The sequence below is a fragment of the Mobula birostris genome, chromosome 15 (assembly GCF_030028105.1).
Source record: "Mobula birostris isolate sMobBir1 chromosome 15, sMobBir1.hap1, whole genome shotgun sequence".
Taxonomy (NCBI): domain Eukaryota; kingdom Metazoa; phylum Chordata; class Chondrichthyes; order Myliobatiformes; family Myliobatidae; genus Mobula; species Mobula birostris.
The window spans coordinates 23,116,278-23,129,154 of NC_092384.1; the positions used below are offsets into that span (position 1 = coordinate 23,116,278).

General features: G+C 40.6%; 1 protein-coding gene across 1 annotated transcript in view; it reads right to left on the minus strand.

Moving 5' to 3' along the window:
- Positions 1-504: 504 nt before the first annotated feature.
- Positions 505-12,877, minus strand: part of slc9a5 (solute carrier family 9 member A5) — a 181,203-nt gene continuing 168,830 nt past the window's right edge. The window contains exons 15-16 of the mRNA XM_072279421.1: positions 11,722-11,859; positions 505-1,046 (exon numbers count right to left, since the gene is read on the minus strand). Coding sequence (XP_072135522.1) covers positions 505-1,046; positions 11,722-11,859 — 680 coding nt within the window. The remainder of the gene's footprint in view (positions 1,047-11,721; positions 11,860-12,877) is intronic.

Genomic DNA, 12,877 nt, shown 5'->3' on the forward strand with positions numbered 1-12,877 from the left:
TTTTATTGTGACTTTATGTAAAAGGATCCCAACCAATTAAAAGGATCAAATCAGTCTCCCTATAACTGGGTTTGATTGGGAAGACAATAATCTCTGACATCCCTTGTTGATCATTCAGCAGCCCTTTATGGTTTGTCTCAATCCTTGACTGTTATTTCATATAATTCCACCTGCTTGAGGCAGATGCCTTGCGATCTCTTCACTCTCCCCACCCCAGAAATGGGTCGCATAGAACTGGAAACTATTTTGCATTCTGTGTAACCACATCAAGGAAATGTCTCTGCAGCATTCAAATCTGAAGATCAAACACTTCCATTTCCATCGAAGTATTAGAAACTAATCACATAAATGTAATTCAAATATATACTTGTTTGCTAACATTTTCAGAGTTTCAAGCCTCAAAATGGCTTAAGATTCTCCAGTATTTCAAAGCACATGCTCAATGGTTTATGAAACTAAAGTGCCATGGTCCTTTTATATTCCTCTTTCTAGCTTGAAATGAAATTAAAGTTCTGTCTGTTTATTACCAGGCTTCTCAGATTGTTTAGTGATGTATTGTGTCGAGGTAACCAAAGATTTCAGTGCTGAGACACAGGAAGGCCTGTTGAATGAAGTGGACCATCTGGTACTTACAAACCCAGCTGACGGTGCTGGTCTGCTATCATCCTCAGTGAGCATAAGTGGCTGCAGCTCCTGCTGCTGAACAAACTCAACGGTATCCTCATCAACACGCCTTTCACCAGCTGTACAAACATCAGGAAACTGGAAGTGGACGCGATGCCGTGGCAGGTCAGCTGAGGCCGACTGCATGAAGTTCAAGGTCCTTGGCTGAAACACTACATCAGACATAGTAGGAGAGACTAGGCTCTCAAGCGATGATATGCTGTGATCCCAGGCATTCTGCAAGTCGACTGGCACAATCTTGGTAGTTTCCACAGAGACACAGGCTGACAGGTTACTTGTGTCACCTTTCCAGGGAAGCTCTTTCTCAGCAGAAGTGGGAGATAGTGGGATAACGCTTGGGCTTTGAAGATATTCAGAATTACCTGAGATATACAAGTTTAGAATAGTACAATTTTATGTCACAAATATTTTCAAAATACATTTACTATAAAACATGAAATATACAACAGCATGAGAGTAAAAACAGTGCAAGATTTACTAACAGGTGCAAGTAAGATGAAAATTAATAGTTGTAGGATTCAAGTTAACTTGGAGCAAATTAAATTTAGCAAGCAAGAGTTTAGGAGTTTCTGGAGAAACCATCACCATGTTTCATGACAACAAGAAGATGTTACTGACATGTAGAAGTCTCTAAGCTTCATGAGTAATTACTTCAATAGCAAAATAAGAGCAGGTTTAATCGTATTGTGTTCTTAATGACCAAATCATCCATTAATTTCTGTGGGTGAATTTTATCTCATTGTTACATATCAGCAGAAATTTGTCTATTCACACTGGTGAGTTTTCCAATAGGTTACCCTCAACCTTCTTATGAGTTTATGCTGTGCTCACTCATTAACATCCCAATAAAATATATGCTGAAATTGGGGTTAATATTTAACTGCCTACAGACTCTTTTAATATTGAGATTAATGTTCCTGCAATGCATACTCCACATTGAAAGTGACAGTGGAACTATTGACCCTTCTCTGCATGTAGTAATTGTTTGTGTTTTTTCAGATTTTTTAAAAAACATTTTTCCATCCTCTCACTTTTATTAATTGTTCTCCACAATAGCTCATCCCATTTCCTTTCCTGCCAATCCTCTATTTCTTTCTCATTGTTTAATAAGTAAAAGCCATGGATCCCATTATTCAGCAACCAGAAGCCCTGTTGCTTGCTATCCACTTGCCCTACATCTGCCTTCTCCTAGACTCTACACACAGTTCTGCTCTCTGACATGGAAGATATTAAGGTAAGGAAAATACACCTTCAACATTCATTTTGCAGTAATTTCAAAGGAGTAAATTAAAAACTGCAATCAATTTTTCTAAATGCTGCATTCATAGAACCAGCAAGCTGATCCCTGTAAAGAATTATATTTATACATTAACCATGGACCATTCTGAGTTACCTTAAGCACAATGAGTGGATTAATAATGTATACAATTATTCATAATCAGGGTGCTTATTCATCTGCAATTGGACCATCACGCAAGTAGTTAATGAATAGTCACTCTATGCTGCTAAGAACTGCTCATTCCACACTGTTTTCATCATTCCAAATTCCTCCGGGAATCACCTCTCATAACCCACCACAACAGTTACATTTTTGTAAAATCTTTTCAGTGCTTAAGCTGGCCCGTTTCATTCATATACTAGTCAGTGCACTATACATAGCTTTCCTGATTGAAAAGCACAAGCTCCCACACTGACTACAGACTGAAATACTGAAATGAACCATCAAGGTTGTTTGAGCTGCTGCTGTGATCCAGCATGTGTCCCGGTACAAACACAGAAGCTGATCACCAACAGCTTCCAAAAAAAAAATCCTGATAGAACCAACGTGAGTATAAACTTAGGACATGGAAATAATGCACTCATCTGTAAACATGTCACAATCTGAACTACAGGCTCTCCAATATTCCTTGATTTATTTATTAATATTTAAAAGTTTTTCAGATTTTATTTATGATATTCTTCTAGAGAAATTACCTGCTATTAAGGATATGCATTGCAAGTAGTTATTGAATCTCAATATTACATTTTCTTAAAGGACCATATTCAGTTCATGCAGTGGGATAAAGATAGCATTTTCCCCATTTTTGTGATTTCCACATGCCCTATTCTTAAGTCTCCATAAATTAGTACTCTTTAATACCTAGTTCACTCTGGTTCCCTCTCATCTTTCACCTCTCATTTTGCACTCTGTTGCTTCATCTCTCTTCACACTATCACATTTCGTTACTCAGCTCCCACCATTCCTCAGTTCACATCATCCACCTTTCTCTTTTCCCGTCAGTCATGCTGCCACTTTCCCACCCTCTTCACCTCAATGTATACGGCAAATTCCATTCTTCTCCCCCCCCCCCACCCCTTTCCACATTTCCACAGGGTCAATTCTGAACTTTTAAATTACATTTTTGTACTGAGCCTTAACTATATTGGAACAATGTTCAATTTCAACAAGGGGTCTGGGAATTCCTTTTTGCAAAAATTCTCACACCAACTGGCAATGTAACTGGGGCTTGAATATTAAGAAAACTTGCATGTTTAAAATACTTTCAATACAGCACAATGAAAAGATGAATGCATACTATCTCACTGGACCAGTGTACAAACCACGAGTAAATCCAAAACGGCCTTCATTTGCTATTAGCAGAATATTTGAGCAGTCTGTATGCATACCATCAGACTCAATGCTTCAGGGAATTAAATTGCCTGCTTAAACAGAAAAAAAAATGCAAACACGCTCTACTTTTAATATTGACTATTGAAGTTTGTCTCAGAGTTGAAGAAAAAAAGGAAGGCAAGTATTCCAGATTGAAGGAAAGAAAGAAGGAGGGCCAGCAGCAGAAAGTAATCGATAACTGCATTATTTACTGTTAATTGGTGTGTTGCTCTTTTGCTTCAGAAGCCACTCGTGGGTCTGCTGAATTAGTTTTGAGCTCGTGGAGGTGAAGGTATCCGGGCCGCACTAGCTGAGCGCTCTGTGAAAGGATGGGTTCATCATTTTGAAATTTCCAAGGTGGATCCTTCTTGCAAATCTCCGATTCTGTGCCATCACTGATTTGACTAGTGACTAAAACAAGACGTGAGTTATCCTAAAAAGAACTTAAAATTAAAAAAATAAAATGTGAGGCCTATTATTTCATTTAAAACAAAAAAGCAACATTAATTGATGGCTGTGGTATAAAACTGCAAAGGAGCTAATTTGGAAAAGTGAGAAAACGTATGCTGGAATAGGGAAGTATGAATAAACTGTGTCCTTTTAACATGGCATTAGACTCACACAAAATAGAAGGAGCGGATGAAAGCTCTCATTAAAGAGAACCACCATGTGGCTGTACCTAACGGTGGCAAGTCATTAAAAAAGTCTGAGAACTTGTTGGAAGCCACAGCAGATCACAGGTGAGACAGGGCAGCCTGACCGTCAGATGCATTCTGAAGGCCTTAGTAAGGATGAGGAGAGAAATTCTCTTCCCTCACAGATTTGGAACATCCCCCACGAGATGGGGAGGAAGGAATAACAGTGGGACCAACGTCAAGAGGAAGGATTCAAGCACATGTATGCATTGGCATTCACAAGTGTGGTCATGGATTGTGTAATCATTACCAATTTCCATTTCTCAAAAATTGTACCACAATTTCAATGTACCTACCAACAGTTTCTGTCCATCAAGACTGCGACCTAACGTTCAGATGTCTTCTTCTGGCCCCTGGCCCCCTTGCCAATTTCACATGCTTACCTTTATTCCAAATTCCATTTTCACATCTCACAGATTTTACACTTCGCCAGTTATTCAGTTGCAACAGACCAGATAAGGCATTGCCCAGAGATGAGTGAGCTAGCAATTATCGATGTGCCGCTCATTGCTGGAATGTCAGGCACAGCCTGTGGGCAGCAGCAGCAGCACGGAGATGTTGGGGATGATGAAATATTCAAACACAATGCTCCTCCTTAATTCCCTCTCCTTTCTTTGTCAGCAACACAGCCCTGCAGGCCCTGGAGTGTCTGTTGCAAGGAGTGGCAGTGGGTAAGTGATTGGACTAGTATCTACGACTCCGGACTGCTGAGCTTGAAACATGATTTACATCCCCCTTGAGGACTCAAACGTATGCAGTGTACTACATCCGTGAAGGGTCGCAGTCCTTGATACACAGTCAAGGTACAGAGAAGGCTTACTCGGATGCTGCCTGGACGAGAGGGCATATCTAATGAAAGTGGGTTGAGTGAGCACAGGAATTTCTCATTAGAGCTTAGGAGGATGAGTGGTGACTTGATAGAGGTGTACAAGAGGCATAGAAAGGGTGGATAGCCAGAGACTTCTCCCCAGAGGGGAAATGGTTAATATAAGGGGATATAATTGTAAGGTGACTGGAGGGAAGTATGGGAATTGGGGGTGGGGGGGGGGAATGTCAGAGGCAAGTTCTTTACACAGAGATTGGTGGATGCGTGGAATGCCCCGCTAGGGATGTTAGTAGAGGCAGATACATGAGGGGCATTTAAGAAACTCTTAGAAAATGGTGAGTTATGTAGGAGGAAAGGGTTAGATTGATCTTAGAGTAGATTAAAAAGATGACACACCATTGTAGGGCAAATGGCCTGTACGGTGAGATAATGTTCTATGTTCATATGGCCAATTTGGATAGCAATGACCATCTCCTGTGAAAGCATAAATGTACAAAAATGCTATGCAGAAATGATGATGCAGCTACACCAAAAGACACATGAGAAGTATCCATTTTCTCTCTCTACAAATGCTGTGTAGTTTCTGATTTTGCTGTGGGTTTTCCACAACTGATGTTCTTGGGTTTTCAGTGAACAATGACTGCCAGGCCTATGCAAAGTGCTAAGGGCTGTGCAGGTGCCAAGTAAAACCATGCACGTGGCTTCACGGAGTGCTTGGAAACCTTCAAAATGGAATTCAAGTAGTGGCTGGCTCCATTTCTATACTTGCAGACCCAACCGTCACCCAGTATCTGTGTTGAGAATGGCAGCATATTGTTTACTGAGCACATACTCTCTTGTCATTGGTACGATCGGGAAGGAGGTACAGAAGTCTTAGGTCACTCAACCACCTGGTTCAGTAACAGTCATTAACCCAGATCCATCAGGCTTGTGATACAGTGTGGATAATTTCACTCATCTCAACTCTGAACTACAGACTCGCTTTCAAGGACTTTACAACCAGTGTTCTCAGTATTATTTAATTATTCTTTTGCACATTGGTTGTCTTAGTCAGTCTTTATGTATAGTATTTTCATAAATTCTATTGTATTTATTTGTTCTCCTGTAAATGCCTGCAAGAAAATTAATTTCAAGGTAGTAAATGGTGACATACATATACTTTGATAATAAATATGCTTTGATGGAGAAGTGTGTGTCTGTGTAGCTGCCTCCTTCATTACACTTCTGTTGCACAGCTTTCTTCATGTGGTTATTTGTTCACAGGAGGTAGACATCACTGCAAATGCTAGCATTTACTGCCTCTCCTTAATCGCCCATGGATGGGTTTGGAGTCACATATAATCCAAACTGCAGAATTCATTCTCTCTATGGGATTTTATAATATTTAGATAATTTCATTGCTATTATTATTGAGCTGCTTTAAAAAATCTGATTGTTAATTATTACTTGAATTTAAATACCCCACAGCTACTTGGACAAAGGATAGCCCTTGTCACCATGTAGGCACATGCTAGTCTGGATTGGTGGCAGGAAGGTAGATGGACTATGGCATGATGAAAATGTTGTGAGATCTCCCCAGACTGACCACAAGCTCACACATGGACTAAGCGCTCACTGACTGGATATTGAAAGGCTGAAACCAGTGGAGGGTGGAGTACACTCTGGAATCTGACATGGAGCCCTCAAGTTGACATGGGCGCCATCAATACCGCACTGCACCTCAAGGAAGCCCACAGATATGATCTTTGTAAAGCTATCCAAAATAGAGGCCCAGTTAAGCTCCAGTTGTGACAGGAATCTTATGCTATAACAGGCTACAAAACAAAGTTTTTGCTCTTCACTCTCCCAGCAGATTCCCCTCTCCTGGGTGTTCTGTCTTTTTTCTTTAATCAAAGTACATAACTATTGAAGTAGGTATACTATATCAACACCACAAAATGCTGGAGGAACTCAACAGGTCAGGCAGCATTCATGGAAATGAATAAACAGTCGATGTTTCAGGCTGAGAGACTTCGTCAGGACTGGAAAGGAAGAGGGAAGATGCCAGAATAAAAAGGTAGGGGGAGGGAAAGGGGGATAGCTAGAAAGTGAAGGCAGGTGGTGAGGAAAGGTAAAGGACTGGAGAGGAGAGTGGACCATAGGAGAAAGGGAAGGAGCAGGGGACCAAGGGGCAGGTGATAGAGAGCAGAGAAGAGGTAAGAAGCCGGAGTGGAGGATAGAAGAAGAGGGGAGGGGGAGGGATTTCTTTATAACCAGAAAGAGAAATCAATATTCTTGCCATCACACTGGAGGCTACCCAGATTGACTTAAAGTGTTGCTCCTCCACCCTGAGGATGGCCTCATCTTGGCACAAGAGGAGGCCATGGAGCAACATTTTGTAATGAGGATGGGAATTGAAATTAAAATATTTTGCCACCAAAACGTTCCGGATTACACAGATGGGGCAGAGATGTTTCATGAAGCAATTCCCCCAATTTTCAACAGGTCTCACTAATGTAGATGAGGCCACTTTAGGAGCACTGAACACAATAGATGACCCCAGCAGATTTGCAGGTAAAGTGTTGTCTACCCTGGAAGGTCTGTTTGGGGCCCTGAATGGATGTCAGGGAGGAGGTGAATGGATAAGTGTAGCATTTTGGCTGCTTGCAGAGGTAAGTGTTAGGAAAGCAATTAGTGGGGAGGGACAAATGGACAAGGGAATCATGGAGGGATGATCCCTGTGGAAAGTGGAGAGAGGGGAAGATGTGTTTTTGATTCCTTTGGAGATGACGGAAGTAATGGAGAATGATGTATTGGGTGCGGAGGCTCATGGGATGGTAGGGTAAGCACAGGGGGAACTCTATCACAGTTAAGGCAGTGGGAAGATGGGGTGAGCACAGATGTTAAGGAAATGGAAGAGATGCAGGTGAAGGCAGCATCAATGGTGGGGGAAGGGAAACCCTGAGCATGGAAGGAGGAGGACATCTCTGATGCCCTGGAAAGGAAAGCCACATCCTGGGAACAAATGTGGCAAGGACAAAGGAACTGAGAAAAGAGAATAGCATTTTTACAGGAGACAGAATGAAAAGAGGTATAGTCAAGACAAGCGTTGGGATCAGTGGGTTCATGAAAGACATCGGTCAACAGAAAGCAGCACCAATGCAGTCATCGATGTAACAGAGGAAGAGTTGAGGAGCACTTCCAGGCAAGGCTTGAAACACGGACTTTTCCACATAGCCAACAAAACAGCAGGCACAACTAGGGCTCATGCACGTACCTATGGCTACCCCTCAAAAGTGGGAGGAGCCGAAGGAAAAATTATTGAGGGTGAGGACCAATTCTGCCAGAAGGAAGAGGGTGGTGGTGGAGGGGAACTGGTTACTTGTATACCATGTACAACCTCGAGACTCATCTTCTTGTAAGGCAGCCATAAAACAGAGAAATGATGAAAAACCCCACACCACAAAGACCATCAAACATCTAATGTGCAAAAATAAGAATAAAGCTTGCAAATGATAAAGAATGTTAAAGACTCAGAGAAATGGCCAATGTTCTCAGGCAGGACAAAGGTGCAGTAGTTAATGAAAGTCCAAAACTCAGTTACCACAATCTCCAAAAACTTTTGTAACTTTCCCTACTTCTGACACTTCTCTCCAAACAGCTACCCCTTTAATTAGTCACTTACAAATCAATGATGAGTCCTGATGATGGTTCTTTTCCGGAAACGTTGAATCTTTATACCTTTCCATAGATGATGCCTGACCTACCCAGTTCCCCCAGCATTTTGTGTGTGTCACCAACAAATCAATGATCCCTTTAAATTGTTTCAGAGACGGGTTGGGGGTTTGTGGGAATGGATGGTTAGACTTGGTTCTTCCTGCTTATGAATATCAGGTTGTCGATATGGACTAGGGGGATCATGTCAGGATTTGCCCACTCTTTATTGGCAAGTGTGCCAGTCTATCATACAGTCAGACTAACACCAAGAACTTGTCCTTATGATCTGCAGAGAAAAATTCAAGTATACAGTGGTGAAGCAATAGAAGTGCAGAGTCCAGTTCTGTGGACTCTGAATAAACCCAACAGTCAATTACTGTTTAGCGTCTGTTCGCAAAGGTAAATCATAAGCAAAATTAAAGCTCAGGGTTGGGGATGTTTCGATTGCACCTCGTGGTTGATGTTTCAGACATGTTTGCACACACTGAAGCAAATGGTGAATCAAGAGTTTTTGTTTCAGGTGGTTATTTGTTGCTGTCATCACAATTTTGAAAATGTGACCACAGCAACACTGTATTTAGTTTTAGCTAACACTGCAATCAACACGCAAGTAGCAACTTAAACGGTATTGCACTCTATCCCATTCTAACTTCCTTGCTCCTAAATTTGAAAGCTTTTGCTAATAATATCCCATTTGTGTCTTTTTAATGACTTTATCTATCTGTTTTACTCTCTTTAAGGATCTGTTCCTCTTTTCATATCCTGGAGTTGAATACATTTACTCTTGCCTTTTTGAAACTCCACAAATGCATAATTTCACTCCTGTATCAACACTTGCTAATTTTCTTCCCAAATGACCAGACCATCTATATGTGCCTGTAATCTAAAGCGTATCTCCTCCCAGTGAAACGCAGCCATTTTTGCATCATTGTAAACATCCTTATTATGGCCTTCACACTTAATTTTAAATGATTAGTGTATAAACAAAAAATAGCAAGGGACCAAGCACTATACCTTGTGGAGCACCATTGTAACAGCCTTCCTGTCATATAACCACAAATCTATCTGCCATATTGTTTGCTATAATTAAACTAATTCTGAATCCAGTTTACCATTCTTCTTTGGGTGCATTTGCCTTTCCTTCTGGAAAAAAATCTATCATTTTGGATATAGCCAAAACCCTTGGTTAAAATTCATGTAGATTAAGTTGGAGAAATTAACCTCATCAACCCAATTTACTAATCTTCAAAGAATTCAAATTATTCAGACACAGCCATTCCTTAACAAATCCATGGTGTTTATCTTTAATTAGACTGTGCCTTCCTAAATTAAGGACCACAATGTTCCCTGGAATTGATTCCAATAGATTTAATGGGCAGTAGTTAAACAACCTGATCCGGATTACTCTTTTTATCCATTTCTCACTTCCCTTCTAATAATACAATGTTAACAGTGGTCTACTCTTTTACAAAGGCGTTTGAATCCGACAGAGGTCTTTGGCAATTTTATCCTTTATTAGTTTTAACATCCTGAATAACATTACATCCAGTCCTGGAAATCTTTTTTCTTCTTAAAGATGCTACTCTTTTGCTCTGTTACTATGTTTCACACTCTTCCTCTTAAATACAATCTCACCATCATCCCCCTTTTAAAAAGCATTCACAAAGTAATAAGTATTTTACACCTCTTGTTCTACATGAGCTCTAATCTGCTAATTAAATTTGCCGATGACACCATATTGATTGGCCTAATTTCAAACGATAACAAGGTGGCCAACAAGGAAGAAGTCAAGAAAACAACCTCACCCTCAATGTCGCAAAAACAAAGGAGCTGGTTGTGGATTACAGGAGGAACGGAGATGGGCTAACCCCTATTGACATCAATGGATCTGGGGTTGAGCGGGTAAAAAGCTTTAAGTTCCTTGGCATCCACATCACTGAGGACCTCACATGGTCTGTACACACCAGCTGTGTGGTGAAAAAGGCACAACAGTAGTGGTGCAGGCAACCAAATGCATCTGTAGTTGCGAACTTCCCATGGTTCAGGACACTTCAAAAAACAGGTGTGAGAAAAGGGCCCAAAGGATCACTGTGGCCCCAAGTCAAACCAACCACAATCTATTCCAGCTGCAACCATCTAGGAAACGGTACCGTAGCATAAAAGCCAGGACCAACAGGGTCTGGGACAGCTTCTTCCATCAGGCCATCAGACTGATTAACTCAGGCTGATTTGAGTGTATTTCCATGTTACATTGACTGTTCTATTTATTATAAATTACTATGATTGCACATTGCACATTTAGATGGGGACGTAATATAAAGATTTTTACTCAAATATGTGAAGGATATAAGAAATAAAGTCAATTCAATTCATGAAGTCTACCCTTTTAGTTCTTAAGAAGTGCTTGGTGCTCTTCCTAATATATCTGTAAAATACCCACTGAGTTTCTTTGATTTTATCTATTGCATATTCTGATGCTTTCTCTTCACTTTCCTAATTTCCCTTTTAATTTCACTCCTACTTTTTTCTATTTTAGTGGAGAATAGTATTTCAGAACAGATAAGTTATATATTCCTGTTTCATGACAGTTTGGATTATTCATCAACATCAGAAATTTGCATAGTGACATGCCCTTATTAAAGGCCTACAATGATGGGAGAAATGGAGAATTTTGCCTCTAACTATGGATGTGCCTGCTACATTTGCTTGGAAGTAAATAATGTATTGTCTGACTGTCTTGTTATTGAAAAGTGGGTTTAGACTGTGCTCTCACACAGTCCAATTGGAAACTTGGCATTGCCGCTGCATGGATTCTCCAGTACTTGAGAAATCTGGCTGAGAAAGGTTTATGGGTAATGTCAATTTCACAAAAGATGCATTCTTATCAGCCCCTCCCGTGAGCCAGATGAGCTTTTTGAGGCCTCACTCTTACCCCAAACATCAATCCCACTTTTCGCTGCCTCAATTCCCTTGTTGATGGTAATCATCTGAACTAATCTCCCCATCGGGTGTCATCCTGGGTGCCAAGTGGAGAAAAACAAAGTGAAAATGATTCTGTAGATCCTCCACACCTGACCTTGGTGGATTATTCATCCATTTCTAGTCTCCCTTTGATGTTCCTTGTAAATATCAGAGCATGTATCTAATTTGGTTTTCAAGTCCATTTGTACCTGAGATTTTTCTTTCTTGTAAATTCACATCCCGTGTACGTGCCATGAAGGTGATGCCCTCGTCATCCTCCTGCTCATTTACCTTCACAGGGTCATCCTTTTCCTCATCTTCAGAGTCAACTTCGACAAAAACTGGAACTAGGGCCAATAGAAAGGAAACATTAAATGCTCCAGTGTTCTGTACATCAGGAGAAAAAAATCATAATTTAGTCACTTATTTTTACCATGGAAAAAAAGAATAATTAATGCCCCTTAACTGCTTCAATTAGATATCACATCAGTGATAATTCTGCTGTTGTATGCCACATGGGTGATTGCATCACCAGGAAGTTGGGAATTTGGTGTTTAGCTGTCCAATGTCAGGAGTGTAGTAGAATGCAAGCACTGATCTCAAGAACTATGGGTCATGGAGGAATGGAATCATCAAACTTTATATCCTGACTGGCATGTAACAATACATGTTGGAAGGTGTATAAACCTGCTATCAAATAAGTATCAAACTCATCAGTAATATTCCACTAAGTGAACTAGCTGCAAATGCATTTACTTAAAGAAGGTCAATTAAAGTCAGCTTCAAGGGATATTGAAGCTGCACCCTCATCTTTTCCAATGCCTGAGGAAGGAGGCGGAATCTTGGAAAATCACAGCATTAAGAGCAGAATTTTGTCGTTTGCCGCCGGTGATTCTGAAGGTCACTAGCAGTTTTGGCATAATAGAATTTGGGTAAATTTGCTGAATGGTAGGCAATGTCAAATCTGACACTATACTCTGTCACAGGGCTCCACATGGAGTCCAGCAATGGATCCAGCTTTGTTGCACTTTTCCTGCATTGCACAAGAGAACTTCCCCTCCAATCCAAACCGTGGTAGAGAATTAGAGATCCCATTCACTTAGACGGGGATTCTAAACCTGTGGAATAGTGCAAATCATCACTACACATTTTATAAACAAGAGAAAATCTGCAGATGCTGGAAGTCCAAGCAACACACACAAAATGCTGGAGGACCTTAGCAGGCCAGTCAGCATCTATGAAAAAGAGTACAGTCAACGTTTCGGGTCAACACCCTTCAGCAGAACATATTTTATGTTAAGTTAATGTTTTATATGATGGGTTTGGTTGAGCTTTTATTTGGTATTTTTAAAAATAAGTAGTTTT